Source organism: Eulemur rufifrons, chromosome 24, assembly GCF_041146395.1.
Source record: "Eulemur rufifrons isolate Redbay chromosome 24, OSU_ERuf_1, whole genome shotgun sequence".
Lineage (NCBI taxonomy): Eukaryota > Metazoa > Chordata > Mammalia > Primates > Lemuridae > Eulemur > Eulemur rufifrons.
In genome coordinates, this window is record NC_091006.1 from 34,705,387 (window position 1) to 34,730,559 (window position 25,173).

Consider the following 25,173-nt stretch of genomic DNA (forward strand, 5'->3'; position numbering starts at 1 on the left):
GAACAATTGGGCTTTAATGAGCTTATTACTACCGTTTTGTTGTTTCCAATTTCTCATTCAAATAAAAACTTAATTAACTTTTCTGCTTTCCAAAGATGTAGATTTTTAAAAATTAAAACTCATGATACATCGGCCTTATCTAGACTTTTTCTCTCACTGTACTGCCAAGGGCTATGTTTTTCTTAGGGTGCTTATTCAGTAAAGAATTTTCTCATTTTCCCTCAAGCTATCTTTCTTTATGTGGCTCTATATTCTTTAGAGTAAGAAATATTCGGATTCATTTTTATGAGGATACCTGTAGCACTAGGGCGTTCAGTGACACCAACGGCTCTTTATCTTTCTTGGCATAAATCCAATTTCCCAATGAGCATCCAAGAGAGATTATTTTATCTTGATAGCAGATGTTGTTCTTTCCAGTTATGGAGTATCTGGCCCCTGGCCATACAGTGTTATAAACTATTGTTTAAGGAAATGATGGACAGGGGAGCAACAATTTTTGTAGTTTTTTTAGTAGTAAAATCCTGTTTTATCTATAATAATTACTATCATTATTGAACAAATTATGTTCTAGAAACTGAGACAAGTGATTTACATATATTATTTCAGTTAATACTCATTAAAATCTTTACCTATGAGGACATGTGACGTGGCCAAGGTCATACAACTAGATGTGAGAACCGAATTTGAACTCCTGAATTCCTGATTTTAAACATTATGCTAAACTCAGATTAAGCCCAGATTGTAATCCTTTGTCAAAAATCTGTGTCAGTCATATTGTCGTTATGCTCCCACTTTTCTTTTATCTGCCAAAAGACCTATGTGCTTCTTTGTGAACCAGTCTTCTTCAGACATTGGAAAGAATCTGAATAATGGCCATTATCAGAAGCAAAGGGAAGCTCACATGAACTGAGTGTTTTCATGGGAGAGTCACTGTGTTCAGTGTCTTATTTCAGCAATTTCATTTGATCTCTCTCAACATCTTACCTGCCGTGAGCGGTTGCTGCTATGGACGGGTTAAATGACTTGCCCAAGTCGTCCAAGTCGCACAGCTAGTGGGTGGCAGAGCATGAATAGGTGTGACTGATAGGGAGTTTGTCCTAGGTCCCAATCACCAGTGGATGGTGTGCCTATTGCTAAAGGTGACAAGAATCATTTTGTAAGTTACTTGCCAGTATCCTCAACTCTCCAAAGACAAATTCCTTACAGACGTTAGGGCTTTTCTCCTGTTTGCTCCTTTGGCCACGTTTCCTCTTTTTAATAGCTCCCTTCTTCATAGAAACCCATCAGATGATGGACGATAAAAAATCACAAAGGTTAAAAGATTTTGTGTCTCTGCATTGCTTGTTGTGACAGTTCCCAGGAGAGATGTGTCTTTGACGAAGCAAGGTTCCTGGTAAGTAATCGGGGTTTCTTTTTGCCCGTAAGTAGACATTATTTTCCCGTTTTGCTGTACCTTGGTCTGCATTTTTTGGTAGAGGTTCATTATCTCATTGAAAACTTAAGATGCTTGCAAAAACATGCTATATCATATCTGTATTTACTCTTTAATTATCAAACCCTCCTAGCTTGTAAAATTGGTAATTATTTTTTCACACTTATTTACTTCATGCTTACTAGGTCCCGTTACAGAAGTGAAAACTGACATATATGTCACCAGCTTTGGACCTGTTTCTGATGTTGAAATGGTAGGTGTTTGGGAAATTTAAGCTACCCTTTCAGGTTTGAAGAAAACATGCAGAAGAGAGAGTAATTAATATTTATTTTGTTGTCAGTCATACAAAGCTAGAAAGGCAAAGAATGGCCTAATTAAACTTAAAGGTGTTTAAAGAGTAACACGTTGCATTTGCGTTTCATCTTTAACGTTTGAGTATCTGTTGATTTGGCATCATTCTCAACAAAGAGAAGAACTGTCTTATTACTGGTCCCCGTAGCACAACCTTGTGTATAGGTTTTTGTTTTTGTTTTTTCCTTAGGAAACTATTGAGGAGGAAAAAAATTAGCAATTATAATTAGTTTTGGTATGTGCTAATTGTATATACTGTATCATAGTCCTAATTGCATTTGATATTTCATGTTGATCCAATTGCTGTTGCCCACCCAGCTTTCCCCGCCCCTCCTGCTTGCTTAAAGAGCTTAGAACACCATGCCCTGGCCAGGAAGAATCTGTGCATTCAGCTGTGCTATCTTACATTCCATATATTTAGTTTGTACAACAAAGAACCTACTTTGCTTTCTTCCCTGACTCAAAGCTCCTAAGTAATTTGGAACTGTTGGGCTATTTGACTAATTTTAAAAAACTTTGTGAAAATAAAATTTATCTGTTACAAATTTTACTTTGTCTTTTCAAAAAAGCCTACAATTTTATGGTTAATTGTACAATGATACTTGTTACACGTTAACTGATTTTTGCTATCTGGTCTGAAGTAAAACACAACAGCAATTCGCTAGTGCTGGCAGTTTTATTAAATTATAGTAATTTATGCTTAAATGATTGATACATGTTGTAATTTATTTATCTTTTGAATGTAGAAGATGAAGGTGTCAAGATGGACGTAATATACTCTAATTGCTGAGAATCTCTTTGCTCCGTTAATTTAAGATCATTTCTGTTCCTATTAATTTTCTTAGGGTTGTCTTTCTTATGAGCGGAAAAGAGACTAGGATTTAATGCATTATTTCTGCGTGCTTATGAGTAGTCATTTGTGATTTAAATACGTCTCAAACCAATTTCCCTAGGAATACACAATGGATGTGTTCTTCAGACAGACCTGGATTGACAAAAGACTGAAGTACGATGGCCCCATTGAAATTTTGAGACTGAACAATATGATGGTAACAAAAGTGTGGACCCCTGATACTTTCTTCAGGAATGGAAAGAAATCTGTCTCACATAATATGACAGCTCCAAATAAGCTTTTCAGAATTATGAGAAATGGAACCATTTTATACACAATGAGGTAATCATTTCTTTCTTTTTCCTTCTTCCATTTTAATCCTTTGTTCTTTTGTTCCTTTCCTCTCTCTCTCCTTCCATCCCTCCCTCCCTCCTTTCCTTCCTTCCTGTCTTCTCGATTTAGAATCTATAACATTATTTTTAAGAAAAGGTTGATTTCATTTAATTGCATTTTTTTTTCATCCTAGACTCACCATAAGTGCGGAGTGTCCCATGAGACTGGTGGATTTTCCCATGGACGGTCACGCGTGCCCTTTGAAATTCGGGAGTTGTAAGTTATAACACAGATGTTGTTAGAATTTATGATTCCTTCAGTAAGCTGATACGTAGGTATAATATTTTTCATAGTCCAACATTTAAATCATTGTTCATGACAAAAACTGTTGAGGTTTGACTTTTAGGGGAATGTTTATTAACTAATATTTTAAAATAAATAAAAAGAACCCTCTTTCCCCCCCAAAAAAAAACCAAAAGCCTATTTATACAGATAGTCTAGGTGGTTTGAGTCATAATTAGTTGGTTGATAATCATTGGTGAAATTTAGGGACCTCTGAACTCTACGTATTGGTGGTGTGACATGGGAAGTACAAATGATAAATACATAATCTAACAGTTTCTGTTGCAAGTAGAGTCCTGTATAGCAGGTTTGAGAAAAGTCCAAAGAAAGTTCAGGGCTTCCTGACATGGCATAGGTTAAAGTAACAAAAGCAGCATTGTTAGTGTAAAAGTGGCTGAAACATGACAAAAGCATAGTAAGAGATGTGGTCTGAGATGAGACAGTGCCCTGTAGACCACATGAAGGAGTTTGGATTCTATCTAAAAGCTACAGGAAGCCTTTGGAAGATTTTACAAAAGGGTATGTCTTTCTTTGATTGACATTTCATAATTTAACTTTTCATTGGAGACTGGGTAGTAGAGAGGCTGGAGTGGAAGAGTTGGAGCAATAGCACAAGTGCAGCAAGGAGGGTGGTGGGCTAGACTAGGATAGTACTAGGAGAGAAAGTGCGTGTACATACGTGTGTTTGGGAAATTTTGTAGAGATGAAGGCAAGAGGATGAGATGAATGGATAGGAAAGAATATAAGATTCCTTTCCTCAAGCTCCCTTCTCTGAGATGGAAGCAAAATGTGATTGCCTTTCTAAGGTCTGCCTCAAATTTTTCAATTCAATCAGAATCTACCAAAAATAGATGCTGGCTTTTACTATTGCTTCAGATTCTTAGTCGCACTGATTGTGAAACTGCTGCCTGCTGTTATCCTCGCTGGCTGCTTAGCTTAATGAGACTCGGCAGTCGCCATTCTTTTTATAACCCCCAGTAATCACGATATTCAGTGGGCTAGCTTGAAGCTACAGTCATTTGTTCACTGACCAATGATTTAATGAGAGAAGAAAGAAACAGAAAGGGTGATCTCACTGGGGCCAGAATTAAAATCCACTTGTGCTGTAATCATTTAAATTTCACCCAAGATAGTTCTTATCTAGAGAAAGTCCTTTCCACCCCCTACTTCCCTCTAGTTCTCATAGAAAACATTCTTCTGTGAGAGTGAGCGTGGTTGGGACTCAGTCAGGGCTCATATGGAATAAAGATATCCCACCTTGGAAGCTGATGCTTTCAGATCGAGGATTCAAAAGAGACACATCATACTCAGCAAGTGAGGATTCTTAAGTGCTTTGGAAAGAGAAAAAAAACACTATTCAACTCTACGATTCAGAGGAATGAGAAACCCAGGAGAGAAGACTATTCTAGCAAGAGCTAGCAGGGTAGCCAAGAAAAGGATACCTGGTCTAAAATATCATAGACAAGAACATAGTATACAGGGGCTTTGAAGGGTTAATGAAGTGTGAATATATTTCTGGAGATAAATGCTGACATATAACTGTATAATGCTAAATGACAAGGCAAGCCTTACCGTTCGCTTTGCAAGGCCATTTATAAAGATAGTCTTCTTAGCTATCAACTCCTTTTGTAGAATGAAACGGTTCCATCAAAGAACTACTGTGCTCTAGCCATTTTAGGAAGGTTTGGCCGGGGGTGGGGCCGTAGGGGACACACAGTTTATTTTGATTCGTTTGAACTTCCTTGTGCATAAGCCAAGCTGTCTGTGCTGGGGACTGGCGGGCAAGCAGCTGGGCTCCATTTGCACTGAAAGCCCAATAATAGCAAACAGGCTCAAATTGCCACGGGGAGGGATCTGTTGAAGATGGAAAAGAAAATGTCCTGATGGTAAGAGCTTAAGGGTGGTGGGACTGGTTGTGTAATTATATTCCCTGGAGAGCTTTCCAAAGGGCAAAGCAGTTGTCACTGTAGGATGGTTTTCCCACACAGAGTGAGTATTGCCCAGAGGCAGAGTGTGGAATAGGTGACCCCTGGAGAGCTCTCCCAACAGTAGGATTTGTTTGTTTTTGTTGTTGTGTTATTACAGGCAGCATCTGGTCCATTTCCAAATAGCAGAGCTGCATTAGGGTAGAAGTTAGCATTGGTCAAGCCCTGGAAGTGAATTAGAAGTGAAAGAATTAGGGGTTTGACAGAACTGCTATGGGTTTAGTATGTCTGCTTTCCAGCTGCTCATGCTACTAACGTGGAAACACCCAAGCGAGTTGGTGCATACGTAGCGTCTCAGATGCCTCAGTTTTAGTCTCTCCTCCCCCAGTTCTTTGGCATAAAAGCAGTAAAGCCTGTTGAGTTGCAAGGCTATTTATTTAATCTCTACAGTTTTCTGAATCTTGAACATGTTTGAATAAATCATAATGAACATTGTTGGTATTTATTTCATCTTTCTTGAACATGTACTATTTTTCTTAAGCGTGGACCACCAACGTGGGTGAAAAAGGAAAACTGATTCTAACCACATTCTGTGTTCTTATGCAGATGCATATCCAAAGAGCGAAATGATCTATACTTGGACAAAAGGTCCTGAGAAATCAGTTGAGGTGCCAAAGGAGTCTTCCAGCTTAGTTCAGTATGACTTGATTGGCCAAACAGTATCAAGTGAAACCATCAAATCGATTACCGGTGAGATGTTTAATGATTAAAGGCGATATGTTACCTGGCATTAGCAATAGAGTTTAGTCCTCACTTTTTCTCTGAAATATCTAGTGTTTTCAGGGGAACAACAAAAATTTTCCAGAAATGGAATTGATGCATGAATCACAGCTCAGAATTTCTTTGTTTATATTTATAATCTTAGTTTAGTTTAAAATAAATTCTGACTTGGTAATATGTGAAAAGTGAGTTGGTTTTCTTACTTCAAAAGGAAAAGTCAGTAATAAAATATGTTAACACTGTTTTCAACCAAATTATGAGGCAGGAAGTCTTATTTTCATGGAGCTTTTCAAAAATCTTTTTTAATTTTGTGTAATTTCATGGTGCTGCCTTCCTTCTTTCCAAAGTAAACCAAAATCTAAAAATTAATTTAAAAAGTATATTAAGAGTATACATTAAAGTTGTCACACTGAAAGGTGGATGGTTATTATTGATAATTCTTGGTTTGTATTTGCTTTTAGAATGTATATAGAAAGAAAAATAGGATTTAGTTTTTATCATATTTAATGGGAAAAATTGGCTGATTATTGCTTGTTCTAAAACCATTCCTTATATACCCATATCATCAGAAAAAAATATTATTTTGATTATAGTTGTCTTAGTCCATTTGGGCTGCTATAACAAAATACCATAAACTGGGTGGCTTAGAAACAACAGAAATTCACTTCTCACAGTTCTAGAGGCTGAGAAGTCCAAGAACAAGGTGCCATCAGACTCAGTGTCTGGTGAGGGCTCATTTCCTGCTTCATAGAATGGTACCTTTTCACTCTGTCCTCATATCGAGACACTCAAGGGCATGAGAGGGACTCACACTGGGGCCTCTTTTATAAGGGCTCTAATCCCATTCATGAGGGCTCCACACTCAGGATCTAATCACTTCCCAAAGCCTACCTCCTAATATCATTACACTGGTTATTAGGTTTAAACATATGAATTTCAGGGGACCACAAACATTCAGACCATAGCAAGAGTTAAAATTAATTCAGAAATTACCATTTGACAGGCAGCATTCTAAATTCTTTTCATTTATTTATTCGTTGAATTATCTTCATGGCCCCATGAAGTGGACACCATTACTACATTCATTTTACAGACAAGGAAGATTTAAATACAATGCATTTAAGTAACTTGCCTGAGTCGTACAGTTAACACATAGCAAAACCAAGATCCAAGCATGAACATTCTGTTTTCTGAGTTCATGTTCTTAAAAGTTCTTGAAAGCCAGATCAGAATGCGAAGACTGCATGAGTAGAAAATGAGTAGTTGTAATGTCTGGAAAAAAGGTGTGAGATGATGAAGATTTTTTGTTCTGTTTTTGTTTTAAGGAAAACTTGATAAAGAAGTGATGTCAAGGGATGATGAATCTAAGATAGTCAAACTCCGAAGTGGAGAGTGAAATGCTGGGAGTCAGGGGCTGGGGCAGAGGGAGGTGGAAATAGGGAGATATCAGTCACCGGGCACAAAATTTCAGTTACGCAAGATGAATAAGTCCTCGAGATCTACTGTATGGTGTAGGGCCTACGATACCATATTGTATGCTTAGGAAATTGCCAAGAGAATAGAGCTTAAGTGCTCTTACCCAAAAAATAATAATAAATAAGAAGGTGGGAGGCAACTTGGAGGTGATGGATAGGTTTATGGCATAGATTGTGGTGATGGTTATAGGGATGTTTACTTATCTATAAACTAATCAAGTTGTACACATTAAATATGTACAACCTTTTGTATGTCAATCATACCTCAATAAAATGTTTAAAGAATTAAAAATAAATAAAATGAGGGAAATTTATTATAGAGAAATAAAATTAATGTATGAGCTTTTGTAAAAAAAAAAAAAAGGAATGTAGTCTATAGCCTACAGTCTTCTCTATTAAAACTGCTTTGTATGTAGCCACACATTCTGTCTTTGTCATGAAATCAATGGCTCTGCTCCTCTTTTCTAAAGTCTCATGACTTTTATCTTTACAACACCTGTCATGGCAGTTGTCATGTTGAGAAAACCCTCCTCACATCAGTTAGGAAACTATACAGTAGCTTTTCTAACAGGGAAGTTTGCCTCTCATCTGTCCAGGAAAAAATATGTTTTAAAGACATTCATTTTCCAGTCTGCAAGTGGGATTTGAAACATGGCTTGGAGGACGTGAGGTTTATGGATAAGGTCACTGTTTCCTAAGTAACTTTTTTAATATGTTCTTTTCAGATGGAACAGTGAAAATATTTATCAGCAGCTACCAGAAATCTTATGGTTTGTTACACTTATTAGCTTTTTAGGTTTTTGTCTAAATACTGATAAAATATGCTAAACTCAGGGATGTTATATATGCCTCTATGTTATACATGTCTATTTGTATTTTTCTTCATATATAGAACATTCAGAAATACAGCTCTTTCCTAAAACTAAGGCAGCCTCTCTCTCTAAGCTTGTGTGTGCATGTATGAAATATATGTGAATAAATTTTATAATAAAAGATATTTCCAAAATTAAACTTTATATTTTCATGTATATGTTTATATATGTATGTGCATTTCAAAAATTTTTAGTGATTTTCCATAAAAGTTAGTTCTAAATTCTGCTTTTAAAAAATGCTGAAAATGAAAGCTAATTCCTTTAGCAATATTAGACCACCAAAATAGAAAGCACTGCAAGAATTTTTAAAAAGTTACTGTCCAATTTGTTAAACCACTTAATCACTATATGGGGAAAAAAGTGTTTTTCTGTGTAATAATGTTCAATATCATTTTCTCCCTAGTTAGGAAACTACATGCTTCTTGATGTTTGCATTGCTATGCACAAAAGATAATTTCTTTGCTTAGAATACTGTTTGTTAGTCTGAAGTATGATTACGAAGCCATTGAATAATTACCCGCAGTACCAATAACATATTTCCCTCTTATTTTTCTTGGCAGGTGAATATATTGTTATGACGGTTTACTTCCACCTCAGACGGAAGATGGGTTATTTTATGATTCAGACCTATATTCCGTGCATTATGACCGTGATTCTTTCTCAAGTTTCATTCTGGATAAATAAAGAATCAGTTCCAGCTAGGACTGTATTTGGTAATTCCAAGTCATTTCTTGAGTGTTTTTGTTCGCATTACATTTTCATCGTGATTCATGGGAATGGCCCTTAGATATTTCTAAGAAAATATTGAACGTTACTATATCAGACTGTAGTGAAGCAAGAATCATATAGGCTTTTATTTTTATTTAGCCAACATAAAGTATTAGGGCTTGGGGAGATAGGGGCAGTCCACCCCCTCTCTCTGGGGCCGTGTATCAGATTTCCCTTGTTGAGAACCAGGCAGGCGAAAACCGAAGATAACTCTGGACAGAATTTCACTTTTGGTGATATTCTTGGGCTCTAGTGTAATGCTGTGTGATTGAATTCAAATTATGTCGAGGTGTTAACATGAAATGCATTTGCAGCTTAAACTAAATAAAAATCGTGGCTGAATGAATATGAAAGCCTTAAAACAATAAAGAGGAACAAAGTGCAAATGGTTTAAATGCATTGAATTTGAGGGTATGATGTGCTTAGTTTAGAAGCTCATCGATCTACATACTTTAATTTTGAGCGAACATTTTTTTGTTGTTTTTCTAGTGGCTTCCTATATACAGTAGGGTGTTTTGAATCATATGAAGTTCAGAACATATGAGTTTAAAATTTGTATAAGTGTTTATAAGCCTTTTACGTGTTGGTCATGCTTTTAAATAGAAAAATTTGTTATGATTACATTTATTTAATTTCATGTCTTTCTCTATACTTTCTCTGTTCATTGTGAGTAACAAAAGCGTTCAGTGGTGTGATAAAAAGGAAAATGATGAGAATTGCTCAGGAATGGCGGTATAGTCAGAGATGTCAGTTTCCCTTTGCTTTCCTGTCTGGAAGGATCACAGCCATGGTGTTATATATCTTACCACACAATAGCTGGAGAGATGCTGATGAGAAGGAACTGGGGAGGGTGGGAGCCCTTCACCCTACCTCCCCATCGTTTTCAAGAACTGATGATAAGAGTGTCTTAGTGTCCTCAGTGGAACCGAAATGCCCCCATGGAGGTAGTTCCTCCATAGACCACCAGCCTCCCTTTAATCTTAGACTAACCCAAGAAGGTATCAGACTCACACTGGAGAAACCCATAGAGGGTCAGTGCTGGAGACAGGGTGTGATCTCAGGAAGGCAGTGAGTGGGTAGAATGATGCTGCTGCTTCATAGAGTTACGAGGGTTCAATTAAAGAATAACCGCACATTGAACCTGTTAAATAAATTTTAGCCATTAAATATAAGTGTGAAAATGAAAGAGAGAAAAAAGCAAATCTAAGCTTTGGATGCCAACAAGCCGAGGTTTAAACCTAAATCTGCCATTTATTTTCTTCATCCATAACATTGTGATAATACAACTCTCGCTGCTAGACTAGAGAGGATTTGAGGAGTTACATACAGCACTCAGTAAGGGTATCTGGACCACTTACTTCATGTTACGTAGTTTCTCCCATACTTCTTTTATGTAGAGAAGATCTATTTTGTTCTGACTTGGTTTCCTTGATTTTTAAGTGTTTTAAAGTAAACAAATATTTTTAGTGTGTACTACCATGCACTCTGTTAAGTTCTTGTTGTTCATTATCTCATTTAACAATCATGCTAATCTTGGGTCTTCACACGTCTTGTTTTGAAGCAGGTTGACTGGGCAGGAAGTATCTACTGAGACTAAGCACCTGATCAAAGTCCCCTAACTTTTCCTAGCATGAACAATATTAATATTTTAGGAGCTATTATCATGAAAAAATTTTAGAACACTGTAAGTTTCTATTAGGCCTTACAAATAAAAAAGCATTTAATATTATACATATTTTTCTAAATATGATCCTAAAGATCTTCTAGAACCGAAAATACTGACCCATCATAGGTGCTTCTAATGAAGAAATGTTGGTGTCGTCCATGCAAACTCTGGAGACAGACAGCCTATGTTCTAACCCCAGGGTCTGCAGGTTACTAGCTATCAACCTTCAGTGAGTTACCTTGGCCTGTTTCCTCACGTGTTAAACCAGGATGAATGATTGTACCTACCTCATAGGGCTGCAGTGAGGATCAAACGAGTTAATCCAGACAAAGCACTTGAAATAATGCCTAGAACGAAATAGATACTATTCAAGTGTTATTCATTCATATGACATTCTATGCCGCCATCTACCTCATTTGAGAATCGCTGCTCTATAGTTTAACGTGAATGTCCTCCATATTTTGTGATTGGTTGATGAGCTTTGAATGCTTTCTTGATTGTTTACAAACTGACAGCTACTGTTCTGTCTCACTTGTCCCCAAATAATAGATAGAAATTTCCAGTGGCGTGGGGAGGGGTAGCATTGATTACAGCTATGTTCACCCAACATTTCCTATCCAAGTAAGTAGCATGTAGTAAGGATACTGGTATTACTGCTACCAGTGATGAACAGATTTGCCATACACTGATGGAGTCATCTTTTTCAACCTTAACAATAACTCAGCAAGGTAGGCATTGTTAATTTTTTTATAGATAAAGAAAATGGCTCAAAGATATTAAGAAATTTGTATAAAATCACATAGTGTGAGTGGTGGACCCAAGGCCATTTCTGTCTAACTTTGGGAGCTTGGCCATTCTATCTTCACGGGAGGGGTGGGGGCTTGTGGAGAATTCCAGAGCTGCTGGGTGAGATTGTTTGGACGTGTGCTGACAATACTTTGTGGATAGGTTTTCTCGTTTGAAATCTATGCATGTTTTGTGCCCATGTGCTGAGAGATTGGTTCAGTGGATCAGGGAAATTATGCCAATAATTACGTCTTCAAAGACCTAAGATTTATAAGAATGGTAATTATGAGACTATCATTTAGGGTCTAGGATGGCACTTTCCTAGCAAAGTTAAGTTGTAAGTATTTTAGGGGAATTAGCAATCTAATGTTTCATGTGACATTTAGGTGAAAATTGATTCTGGGCTAGGTTTTTTTTTTTTTTGTCTAACTCTCATTTTTCTCTTCGCTCATTAAGGAGAGAATTTGCTGAGTCAGAGATGTCGCTAGAGACCATGTAAAAACAAAACCAAATAACATCAGTGTAAATATGAAGAGCAGAGTGTGCTAAATTCTCTCCAAAGGCCTTCTATCTCCAAAGCTGTATGCGTCTAAGTTTTCTAATTATTCCAGTACAGTAAAACATTAAACACAAGTAAATGCCAGCTGGCATTCTAAATCATTGCTATTTCATTTTCTAAGAGTGGCCAGCCAAAAATTCACTCTTGTGTACAGTCTTAGCCTACTCTTACACATCCTCTCCCAGCTTCTGGGCCAGCCAATATGGTGCATATTCAGCATTCTAAATGCAGGGACTGGCATCTCTACTTGGATGTGTCAAAAAAAATTATGGATTTGAAATGTTTTCAGGGTAGATGCCGCCTAAGCCATGTATGACAGATGTATTGTCATCCTAGATGCAGAGGAAGCATGGATTCTTACCCTGAAGGGTGGGTTTCTGTTTGCTATTCCGTGGGTCTTTAACCAAATCCTCCACCTAAAACCAGGTGTAATAAGTAGTAAGTGCACCTCGGTCACACTAGTGCTGTCTTCAAATTTGAACAGCGGACAGAGAGAACTTTGTAATGTCTGGAGAGGTGGCAACTTTTCAACACTTAGCCAGTTGTTTATGTCAACTACTTTCCTAATTTCTCCAACAGTCATAAAGTAGCAGTAGTGTGGAGCGGTATTCCACAAACTTTAAAATCAAGCTGATTCAAAACAGTGAATGAGAAAGGGAAGGTAGCCACGTAGCCAATGTTTTTGTGTGTTGGTGTCCACAGTACCATTTAATAAGCCATGAACCTGGCAATCTATCTTCCTTGACAATTGGAAAATAATTCTTGGATTCATGGTTCCATGATTGCATTAGTATTCTGCTTACTTGACATTAATAGAAGATGAAGACACTACTGATTCTCAGGAAAACTGTTCTATCACACACACACAAAATGTTCGAAGTAACATGGGGATTCTAAGTTGCTTATATTTAAATTTGAGTATTCTTTTGGTTAGAGTCTCTGTAGAATTTTCTGAATATTGAGTAGTAGTATTATTTGCACTGCACTGTTTATATTTTAATTCTAAGTGCTTTCAGCATAATTTCTATGACATTAGAGGAAAAATGCTGCTTATATATCTAAGGAAGTTATAGAGCATTTTTTAATTCTTAATACTCTACTAAACTTAAATTGTTATGAACAAAAAGAAAAATTTTGATTTATCTTCTAACATTGTAGCTAAAACTTTTTCTAGTTATTTTATGCTTTATTCCTATATCTTCCAGCCAGCATGGGAATGGTGGCACTTTTCTGGTTCAGAATGGAGGCTTGAATATTCTAAGATCTCTTTCTGAAATGAAGTCCAATAAATTCACAATATTGCATTTTCATAGATATATAAATACTTATAAATCTGAATAAACTCATTTTATGGTCTATTTTAAGCTAATAAAAATGTTAACAGTATCACAACAATTTTTGAAAAGGGAATACAACCGAATCTTCAAATTTCCTTCTCTGTATAGTTTATGGAATGTTTTAAAATGGTCTATAGCTCATGTGCTGCACAATTGCTGTAATTTTTCACATTGTAAGCATTCAAGATTTAGAAGGGGAGTGGAATTCAGAGAAAAGAGATTGGCGAGGAACTGGAAAACTGAGTTTTTATTTCCTGTGCATTTATATGGTGTGTCTGGCACTATGTGAAATATTACAGTGATCTTGAATCTGTATTGGGCTTGTCTGCCCTCAAGGAGATTGTGCATAATCAAGCTGTGGGAACAAAGCTCATATACATGAAAAGGAGAACAGTACGAGGCAGAATACAATCAAATGTTGAGTTCAGGAGACAGTGTTATTTTTCCTAAGTCAAAATATTATTATTCCTTTATTGTTGCATGGGCTCACTACTGTTTGGTTGAACATGTATTATTTGCCTTTCAGCTGGGGATTAGCATGGATTGGAATATACCGTTTAGATGCCTTCATCATCATCATTGTCATCATCATCATCATCCCCAAACACGTGGTGTGTCATCTTCAGGAGCTGTCCTGGGCAGTATATGAAATCAATTAAGATGGATATTATAGTAAATCCCCACAGGAATTTTCAGGCTTAACTATATAATATAGATTAGATAGACAGACATACATGCAGAAAGGGACAAGTATCCAAATATTAGCGTCCTTAAATAATGCATTGCTCTGTAGTTCCAGTGGCGAGTGGAATTTTCTGAGAGTGTGGATTGACCTTTTCTCCAGGCTAAAGAGAAAGCTTTCCTGGACGTGGTGCTTCAGAAGCCTACTGATGGAAGAGAAGTACCTCTGTACTTTTTGCAAATATTTTCCTTCCTGCTGCAAACTGAGAGGTGGTAGATGTCCAATATTTGTAATGCCAAATTGCCCTGGAAATGTTTGTCCAGGAATATACTTCTATAGTTTTATATAAAGTAGGCTTCTACACAACTGGTAAATTTATGATTTTAATTTAATAGATAATATTCAGTGAAAGATAAGAAAGACCTAATATAGTTCATGATTTTTCTGGCAGCGATTCTCAGTAGCAATGGGCAACATTTACCCCAGAAATTCTGATGCTCCAATTCAGGAGTCCACTGTTCCCCAGTGCCCACTCCTAGCTGAGAATCTCTGCTTCAGTGAGTCGCTCTTCCTGCTAGGTGTGTGTTGAGCACCTCAGGTGTGTCGGCTCAGGTTCCAATATCTACCCACTCTCTGCTAGGTTTCTTACATACTTTTAATCTGTAGGGAAAACCCAACAAGTAGGTATGAAATAAAGCCCAATAAATTTTCCAAACTTAATCCAAGTCATGTTGAAGCAATGACCAGAAAAACCAGGATTTGAACCATTATCTGTCTTTCACTCCAAAGCCTGCGCTAATTTCACTGAATCACTGGAATTCAGATTCATCATCAAAGATGGTTTTGTTTGAGTTATTGTAAGTTCTGTTGACCTGATCCCTCCTAATTTTCTGGGGGGTTTTGTTCATTTGTTTTACCTAGAAATGATGATAAGTATTTTGTCTCTTTGCTCTTTTGCCTTGAAGGGATAACCACAGTCCTCACCATGACCACGCTAAGCATCAGTGCGCGGCATTCTTTGCCCAAAGTGTCCTATGCCACCGCCATGGATTGGTTCATAGCTGTCTGCTTTGCTTTTGTATTTTCGGCCCTTATCGAGTTTGCTGCCGTCAACTATTTCACTAATATTCAAATGCAAAAAGCCAAAAAGAAGACATCAAAACCCCTTCAGGAAACTCCTGCTGCTCCAGTGCTGAGAGAGAAGCGTCCGGAAGCACCTGTGCAGGTATCTGACTTCACCTCCTTCAGTTTACCCTGTCAGCTTCTTGGTCGAGTTTGCATCGTTGGGAAACACTGAGACCTTGAAAATCCCCATGACAATTTGTGAGTTGTTTAAAAACCCAGAAAGATACAAAAGGATCTTTATAAACGTAAATTTTAAAATGGTGAATAATAGCTTAAAAATTAAACAGCTCTGAATGATCTACACGTAGGTGAAGCTAGTTCTTTGAAAGTTTCTTGTGGAATTAGAAGTTTTTACAGAAAGGGGTAAAATGTGTGTACTACTAGGAGGAACCTGTGGACATCTCTGAGTGGGTTGGAAAGGCATTTCAGTAGAGTTCGCCGAGCAAAGCAAAGCAACCATTCTGCACGTGGCTGCGTGTTAGGGGTACCCGACGGGGCTGCATGTGGCCTGCGCCCTTGCATTGAAGAAGAAAAAAAAACGAAAAACGAGATGATCCATAGTTGTGATTGATGTACATTCCAGGTTGAAAATTTTTGCCCTAAAGGGACAGATCTAAGAAGATGTGGTAAGCCTAATAAGAGCTACCATACATTTATCATGTCCATCGGTGAGTCTGTGATTTCAAAAATAATAATAAATGTCTTTTTTTCTCATGGAATCCAATTGTACAAAATTAGGAAGATCTTCATGAAATCAGAAAAGCAAACAGGCCTCTCTCTTTCTTTTTCCTCCTTTTCTTGTGCTACACCACTCTATCTTTCTCTTTCTCTCAGCTTCTTTCTTGAGTCAGCAGACAAATGTCTGGGCGTTGTCACTTACCCACAGCCTATTGTAGTTGCCACAAATGGTGGCCTAAAACTCCTTTTGTCTGCATGTACCCACATCAATGTGCATAGAAATCATCAACTTTATTCTCTTAAGATGGCAGATCAATCCTTTACTTCTTTATTCACTCACTCATTTAGAAAACGTATATTTAATGCCAACTATGTGGCAGACCTTGTTTAGGGTCTGGGAATCAATAGTGTCCCCCCAAAACCCAACAAATATCCTGCAATATGGAGCTTACAGTTATTTGTGTGAGACCAGGGAGGGAAGGCAAACAATTTTTAAAAACATATATAGCAGAACAGGTGATGTATTTGATGGTGATGTTACTATGATAGTAGCAAAGCATCTTGGGTAAGAGGGCAGGAAGTGCTAAAGGAGGGTGTAAAGGCTGAGATTCTGTTCTCAGGGAGAGGAAGACAGTTGAATACATCAGGGCAGGTGTCCATCCTGGCAGGGCTTGACGGGTCAGTGTCCTGTAATTTACAGTTCTGCTCACCTGGGGCTCTAGGCACTGCTCTCTAACAATTGCCTGCAAACAGGTAGGAAAATAAATGTCTCTACACTAGTAAGTTTAGATAGTTTATATTTTCCTCTAAATGAATCCATTTCACCGAGATTTACAAAATTATCAGAATGTATTCTGCATACTATTTTCAGTTAAAAAAGTACAGACTGAGCACAAGGTTTTATTATCTTTCACATTCTCCTTAGGTAAACTTATGCCCTCTCTGCCTTTTATTATTGTTCTATTTTGCTTTGCTTTATTATGTTAACACCTTGAAAGAATGCTATTTATGGCTCCTTTAAAAAAATTATCTTAGATTTATTTGTTTGTTTGTTTGTTTTACTGCTTCTGTTTTCTAATTATTGATTCATTTTATTTGAATCCCATCTTTCTGCAGGTTAGTTTTGTTGCTCTTTTTCTAGCTTCTTGAGTTTTTTTATTATTGATTTATTTTCACTGTTTCTTATTTAATAATAAAGTTTTCTTATTGCAATGAGGTTTCTTTTGCAAACAGCTTTGACCATAATTCAAAACTTTTAATTTTGTAATATTGTCATCATTATTTGCTAAATATTATATAATTATGTTACTGCTTTTCTCTGTGAGCTAAGAATTATTTCAAGATAATATTAAAATTTCCAAATAGGATTTTTTAATTTAACTCCATTGTTAATTTTTAGTTATATTGCATGTTTTCTGAAATATTGCCTATCCAGAGTTGAGTGTTATAGATATATTTTCTGTGCCCTGAGTTATGCTAAAAGCTTATAAATGTTTGATGGCAACTTGAAAGGAGTTAATTTTTAGTTATTAAAACAATTTTACTTAAAATAGTATTTCACTCTTTTAATAAATCACCTCTTATCTTCTTGATTTTTCAAATATGAAGAAAGATATAAAAATTCCCCCACTGATATTATGGGATTGTTAATTTTTTTGCATTTTAATTATTTTTTATACATTTTGATGCCATGATATTTGACATGTAAAGATTCATAACTGCTCTATTGCCATATCAGTCTCTGCATCTTATCATAAAATAAATTTTTTGTTTCTCTCCCATAAAATAATGCCTTCCTTTCTCCTGAATTCTATTTGGTCTGATTTTAATATTTTTTATCTTATTCTTTCCTAATATTAACTTTGCTATTATATTTTTATCATCAAAGTTTTCCTTATTCTTTCATTCCTCTTGTACTTTGGAAGTTATATATTGTATTTTTATATCATTAGTGGTTAATTTTTAAAACAACATATTTCAATTTGTGATTTTTAAATAATGTCAAAATTATAAAATATACTGACTCTCCCATATAACTATTAACTTTCCCCAACCCCAGGATTTCTCTAGGTCCAAAGATTTCATATTTGGAGTCATATATATATATAACTCCACATACACACACACACACACACACACACACACACAACTATATGTATAATTTTTGTATTTATAATGAATTGATGTAGTTCTTTTTCATTTTTATGAAGTGATAACACTCATTGAACTAGTACTATAATGGAATATTATAAATAGTTGAAAGTACCACTTAATCAGAATAAAACTATTCTACTGAATTTCCAAAGATGGGAAGAGAATTGATAATCTTCCATTTGCTCCCTGATGTATCTCTTGACTATTGCAATTGCCATTGCAGATAAATGCTTGGTTGAACTCATTCAATTGGCTGAGTTCATTCTGACTCAGTAACTCCTTTTTGTAGCATGGTCTACATGCTGTGTGTAGATTTATTTGTGCAGGGCATAGAGTCATTCCGTGTAAGCACTGGGAAGGACCTGAAAATAAATCTGTTCTAAATATGCATCATCTGCCTCATGTCCTCTACAACGTGTGACTATGTATTAGGTACATATGGGGTCTTAGATCTCCATAGCAGTTTACTGTCTGTGTTCTAAAGACAGTGATCAATGGGTTGGCCACCCATCCTCCTGATTTAGGATTACTGCCAGAGTACAGCTGACTTTGCAGTATCACTTGTTATCAAATGGCTTCAGTATCAAGTTTAACTTGGAAGATTGAGAACAAATTAAAATTAAAGAAGAGAGGGATAAATAGGAAGAAGGAAATCAAGAAGAGGAAAGTATATGCTAAGAGCAAAATTTTACAACATATTACTGGAAAGAAATATCCTAAGAATCTTATAAGTTTTGGAATTTCTGTAGAGATTCTAGTCAGACAGCTGATATTTGTAGATTCAAATACGCATTCCAACTTGTACAGCTATTTACTTACCCTAACCCTAACCCTAACCCATTTTAAGCCTTTGCTTAAAATGTTTTTGAACCCTTCCTTTGGAATTGCCTTCAGAGTCTACACGACACTGGTAGTTTAGTAGTCCTCTGGGTAAGCTCACTAGTGGATTGATGCGTTGTCACCATATGCGACCTATGGACTGTTGATGGCCTGGCACAGGCTTACGGTGATCGTTTCTGTTCTTTGGGAATTGGAAAGCATATTGTTTATGGACTATTCATGAAGCAGGGGGAAAATGGCCAAATGACAGAACCTCAGAGCAGCTATAGGTAGCTTGAGTGTGTCCTTGGGCATCTCAGGAGGCAAAGCAGCTGTTGTGTTTTTGCTCACCATTTCAGCGATTCTGCTTTTGCCTCTGCCCTTTCGGTGTTTGAGGTGAGCCCCGTTCTTGTGGTTCTGTCCTTTTATATCCTTACTGCTTCTTAGAGTATCTGCTCTCTTACTGTTGGAGGTGATTTTGATTAGTAGAATGGTTTGAAAAATAAATAACTGTAGAACAAAAAAGGGAACCTTTCTTAAACAAATATTTTTAATCACTTGAAAATATATTCTTTAGTTCTTTATCATCCACAAAGTATCCAGGCTATATCTTATAAAAGGTTTGATGATATAATGAGATTGGCTAACATTAAGTGAGCTCTTATTTTGTGTCAGGTACTATGTGATGTGCTTTGCATGTGTTAATTTCAAGCTCACAATACCTCTTACAGGTGAAGAAACTGAGGTTTGCGAGTGTTAAGTGATGTAGTGAAGATAATACAGACAGAAAATGGTAAAGCTAATATTGGAATTAATTTAGTTCTGTCTTAGTGCAGAGCTTGTCCTCTTAAACTCTATTTTATGGCATTTAATTTATAATATCTCTATAAAGAATAGACATTAGAATGTGCACATGTATATAGGTGTATATACATATACATATGGTACATGTGTGTATAGATACAGATATATAGATAGGTAATTATGGGCCTAGTAGAGTCTTTTTGTTCATTTCTATGAATAATTAACAATAGCATAAAATTCTGAATGCTTTTTATGTACCAGTAATAAGAACTTTTATAGATATTTTATCTATAATTTAATTCTGACAACTTATAAAATATGTCCTATTTTTATCCATGTTTTACTGATGAGGAGATTATTAGTTGGAGATCAAATAATCTGCCCAAGGTCACCTATCTAGTAAGATGCAGGGCTGGGACAGCAAACCCCATCCCCTTCAGCCTCAAGCCTTAATGACGGATGAGATGTGTTGGGTGAGGGAAATGGAGGGTGAGCTGAATGGTGATGGCATCAATCACTGGGGTGGGGAAGAGAGATGAAGCGCATTTAATGAAGATGTGAATGAGTTCGGGTTTAGATAGGTGGAGATTTCCATAGCAGGACAATTTCTCCTGCCCATAATAAGGACGGGTTTCTTCTTTCAAACTCCAAGTATGTAATTCTCCACTGCATGCCTTTCTTTCCCATCTAAGTTCTTTTTCTCTTTGTTTGCATTTCACCATAACTATTCTTCATGGACTTTTCAATTTTGAAGTGTTCATAGATTCTTATAAGCTGATTTGCCAAATTAAAGAGCTATTTTCTCTGCTTAGAGTCTTTAAGAAAAAAATGATATAAAAAAAGAAAATATAAATAATTCAAGGTACACCTTGGATTCAATAATTCAAATACCTTTATGAGAATCTCCTTTTTTACTATCCATCCTTCAAAGTCAAACTCTAGTCTTATTTCCCATGCGGGGCTCATTCTGACTGAGCCCCAGAATCTCAAGGATACACGTCTATAAGGGGGGAGGAGGTAATGAAAGAACCTACTGGAAAGGCTTATGGTGAGCATCAGATTATATCATACGTGTAAAGTACCCAGCAGAGTGCGTAGTACCCGGTAAACAATACCTGTGATTATTACTATCCTGTATTTCTTTAAGCATCTTCATATTTAAAGTATGCATGACCTCATTTATCACTTTATATATCCTGTGGTATTTTGCTTAAATTGTTTCATACGTAATTCCTATATTTACCTGGCTAGATGGTGAGCTCATTAATAAAATAGATTATGACTTCATTTTCCCATACAGTACATAGCATTTATCAATTGCAGTTGTCTGTTGATTGATGGTGAGCCAACTACAGGAATCTGACCACAGGATATGTGATATTTCTAAAAGCCAATGTATTTATCACCAATGTTCAAAAAAATTTGTCTTTTATGGAAAATTCCTTCTTACCAGAAATAAATGTGAGCATAAGACATATGTTAAGTAGTGAGCTACAGCAGGGTGACCGTGAGCGCTTGGGGACCGCAGATACTCATCCTTAGCATTCTGAGACACACTTGTCGGCAGCTGGATTTAGCTGGTGGACAGCTAGAGAACTGACGATCTCTTTGAAAAAAACAAAACAAAACAAAACAAAAAGCCACGGCAAACCTACACACGCAGCTTTGCATCATGAGGAAAGAGTAGCTTGTTGTCTTTGGATCATTTTCATCGTATCACTTGCACAGATATCAGTGACTGTGGGTGACATCAGTGTTAAATGCAATGATTTTCCAGTGGTTAGTAACATACAAACTTCATTCCATTCCTAAAAACTTCATGCAAACTAGGTCAGTTTTAGATTTTCACTTCAATCATTCTTAAAACTCCTCTTAGAAATGCTGTTCTTTAAATAGTTTAAGCTAACATGTGAAAAACCTTATTTTTCCATTTGTCCTTATTTCTTTTATCTTTTTAGCTTAGTTTAAAATCTCTTTCCTTGGCAGTTTGAAAAAGGACATGAAGCAATACTGTCAGTTCCTTTGACATTTAGCTGTGTTTGTGACAGAAGTTTAATGACATTCTTGAAATCTTACATAAATAAGTACCTCCCCAAACTCATACCTTTTTAAAGTACAGAATGTTCTGTAGTTAGTAATGCTCTTTAGGCAATGAGTAATTGTTTAATTGCACAATTACTAAACTGTATGATTTCAGTGTCAAAAATACCAGAACTATGTTTCATCTCCAGCCGTGTTTTTTATCTGTTAGTTTTGTGATTTTTGTCATGTGCAGAGAGACGACATGCTAACACATGAGAGGAAATCTCAGCTAGTCATTTAACAAGTGTTCACCAGGCTCCTGTTTTGCACCGGTCACCACGCAAGGTGCTGAGGATTCGCAGACGACAAAACCTAGGAACTTAGTCCAGTGAGAGAGACAGGCTATTAATCTCATGAGTGACTATGTTTAGTGTACAGAAGTATGGTTTGAGTATTGGTTTTAGAATAATTCAAGTATGCTAATAGTATTGTGATCTTACTCTCAAATTTATACTGCTACCTTAGACCTGTCTGCCGAAATGTAAATCTCTACGTTCAATTACATACTGAGAACCTATTATATTTAGGGAACACCTATTAAGCTGAGAATATTGTGCTCATTCCCTTCATAGTTATGAGGATGGTGGGGAAGCTAGACATTCAACGATTAATTTAAAATAAATAATGACACATGGGCAGAATGCTGTGAAGGAGAGGTAGAGGATATATATAAATTATATCAGAGAGTTAAGCTGAGACTTCAAATTAGTCTTTGAAATGCAGAAGGCGACAAGGTAAGGATTATCATTAAAAATGACAAAGGGAGGAAGCAATCAATTTTAGTAGCTTATCGAAACAATATTGTGCATATTTTGGAAATTATTGGTAATAAATGTCAGATGGAAGGAAAAATACCAACATTAGCATCATAAATGAAGATTTGGACTCTTTCCTTTTCCAGAAGGGGAAATGCCATAAACTGGATGCTGCGTTAGGAAGGTTGTATATATTTGCTGGTGTTCAAGGAAGGAGTAAGACGTCTTGTCAATCTGGTATAATAAAATGGGGTGTGTATGTATGTGTGTGTGTATGTGGTATAGATACAGGTAATATATTCATAGATACAGATGAATAGTAAATTTTTTCATTGATTTTCACGTATTCCCTGTTTACAAAGATGGCAAATGAAGAAGCTGTGAAGTGTACTTAGTATAGAATGTGGGCAGGTAGCAGGTCACCATCTTTATCATCATCATCATCATTTATTGAGTACCTACTATGTGCGATAGACTGTGCTAGTTGCCATATGTGTGTTCTCCCTAATCTTTGTAACAAACCCCTGGATGTGTTGTTGTGTTGTGTTATATGCATAATTTTATGGTTAAGTGAGCTTTGGTGAAGAATTTTGGTAAGTTGCCTGGATCATATATGTAATAAGTGGCAGACTTGGATTTGAGCCCTCTGTGTTTGGCATTAGAAAGCCGGATGCTTTGAGGTGCATGGTGTTGCCTCTTACTTAGAGATAACTGCAGGCAAGCGTTAAGGGATTCTGTCTCTACTCTCAGTTAGTTCTCCAGTGTAGCTTTGGTCATACGACCCAATACTTGGGTTTCCATTTCTCCCTCTGTTAAATGAAGAATTTAGGCAAGATTATATCTAAATTTCCTTCTAATGAAAAAAAATCTGTGTCAGTACAAACTGGTCCACTCTCTATAACCCATGCAAGCTTGTTTTACCCCCTTTAACATGTGCTTGCTTTAGTGCACATGCTACATCAAGAGCTGATTAGAGCTGATGGCTTTTTCTCAGGTCACTGAGTCAGATCAAATTAAATATTCAGGTTCTTTTATGCTCACCTATAGAGCAAAAATCCATGTGTCCCAACAGCAATAAAAACATCAACTGATATGGTGCTTACCACATGCCATAGAATATTTTAAGCATTTTATATATATTAACTCATATAATCTTCACAGTGATCCTTTTTACAGATGAGGAAATTGAGGCACAGAAAGTTCTACGTGATTTGCCCAAAGTCACGCAGCTGTTAAGTAACGGAGCCCACACTTAAACCCAGGTGGTCTGGATGCAGAGGGTATGTTCACAGCCACTACATTTATACCCCCTCCCACCACTGGCCTCTGTTGTGCCCCCTCCCACTTGCTCACTCCCCAACCCAGCCCCAATTGTTTTGAAGCTTGTCTTGATATTTACATTGTTAAAAGGGCAAGTCCTACTTTGAAACCCTATCCCCTTTATAAGCAGGCCATATCCTTTAGTCAGTAGTTGAGTTTACGTAGAAAGTAAAATCACAGAAAATGCGTCATATGTTTCCAATCTCCCGCTTTGCCACTTTGCATAAAATACATGTGGATTTTGTCAAGGCTAAAAATCACCAATTAATCTAGCGCAGTCATTTCAACAAACTGTAGATTAACCAATCCACTGTTTTTCAAAAATTTTGCAACCTTTAAAACATTTAGAGAACTTTTCAAAGTATGACTATTATTTTTTGCTTAGAAATAAACTATCTTACATGCATCAGTGTGGTCAATTAACAGTATCTATTTACAACATAGGTTCAAATCAGTTCTGTTTTAAATGTCATGGGAAAAAATTAGAAACATTCAGGAGGGAGTTTTTGCCCTGAGTTAATTTACACTACATCAGGTGACAGAGGATAGTGACGTAAGTGATCAAGAGGAGCAAATATTCTGTAGGGACCAAGGGATATTGTAAAGAAGTGAGCTGAGCTTTTGGGGGTGGCCATAGTGGGAGAACGCAGGCTGGGGGGGGTGTATGTTATTAATGATCAGCAGGTGAAGCACAGTAGTAAGGGAATAATCCAGCTCCATTACTGTAATGAGTTTGTTTTTAATATTTCTGGGCTAGCCAAAGGATCATTCTAGAATTGCTATATAATTCATAAATGATTGCCACATTATTGGAATTTTTATTATGTCTCCATTTGCTCCATTACTTCTCCAGCACATCTGCCACAAAATTCCCAAGCACATAGCAGGTGCTCAAGAAATACCTGTTGACTGATTTCATTCCTCATGTAACTGAGACAAAGACTTATTTGCCAGGGATAGCAATATAAAAAAGAACCACACATTTCCATGGGTGAAATTTTATTATTAAAAGTTTTCCTAATGGTGTTTCAAATTTTAATTCATTTAATGATCTTTCTCCAGCTATGTCAGCAATGTGAGTAGGCCAGCACTGCTTTTTAGAATGGAAAAAAAAAATCAACTTCAAAAATACACAACTGCTTTAAACAACTTTCCTCAATGTTTAGTTATATTTTCCAGCAAGTTATCATCCCTAAGCTACTGAGTAAGATTATTCATTCGTTCTGGTTTTGAATAAACTGCCAATTTTCTTTTTTGCTATTTTGAGGAGCTAATTTTCCCCCAACGTAATATACA

General features: G+C 36.5%; 1 protein-coding gene across 3 annotated transcripts in view; it reads left to right on the forward strand.

Moving 5' to 3' along the window:
• The window catches only part of GABRA4 (gamma-aminobutyric acid type A receptor subunit alpha4), a 61,727-nt gene that overhangs the window by 13,402 nt on the left and 23,152 nt on the right, over positions 1 to 25,173 (forward strand). For 2 of the 3 annotated variants that reach the window (XM_069457367.1, XM_069457366.1), the window contains exons 3-8: positions 1,618 to 1,685; positions 2,737 to 2,957; positions 3,142 to 3,224; positions 5,822 to 5,965; positions 8,903 to 9,055; positions 15,106 to 15,365. In XM_069457367.1, the coding sequence (XP_069313468.1) occupies positions 1,618 to 1,685; positions 2,737 to 2,957; positions 3,142 to 3,224; positions 5,822 to 5,965; positions 8,903 to 9,055; positions 15,106 to 15,365 (929 nt within the window). The remainder of the gene's footprint in view (positions 1 to 1,617; positions 1,686 to 2,736; positions 2,958 to 3,141; positions 3,225 to 5,821; positions 5,966 to 8,902; positions 9,056 to 15,105; positions 15,366 to 25,173) is intronic. The other variant, XM_069457368.1, reaches the window with a different exon arrangement.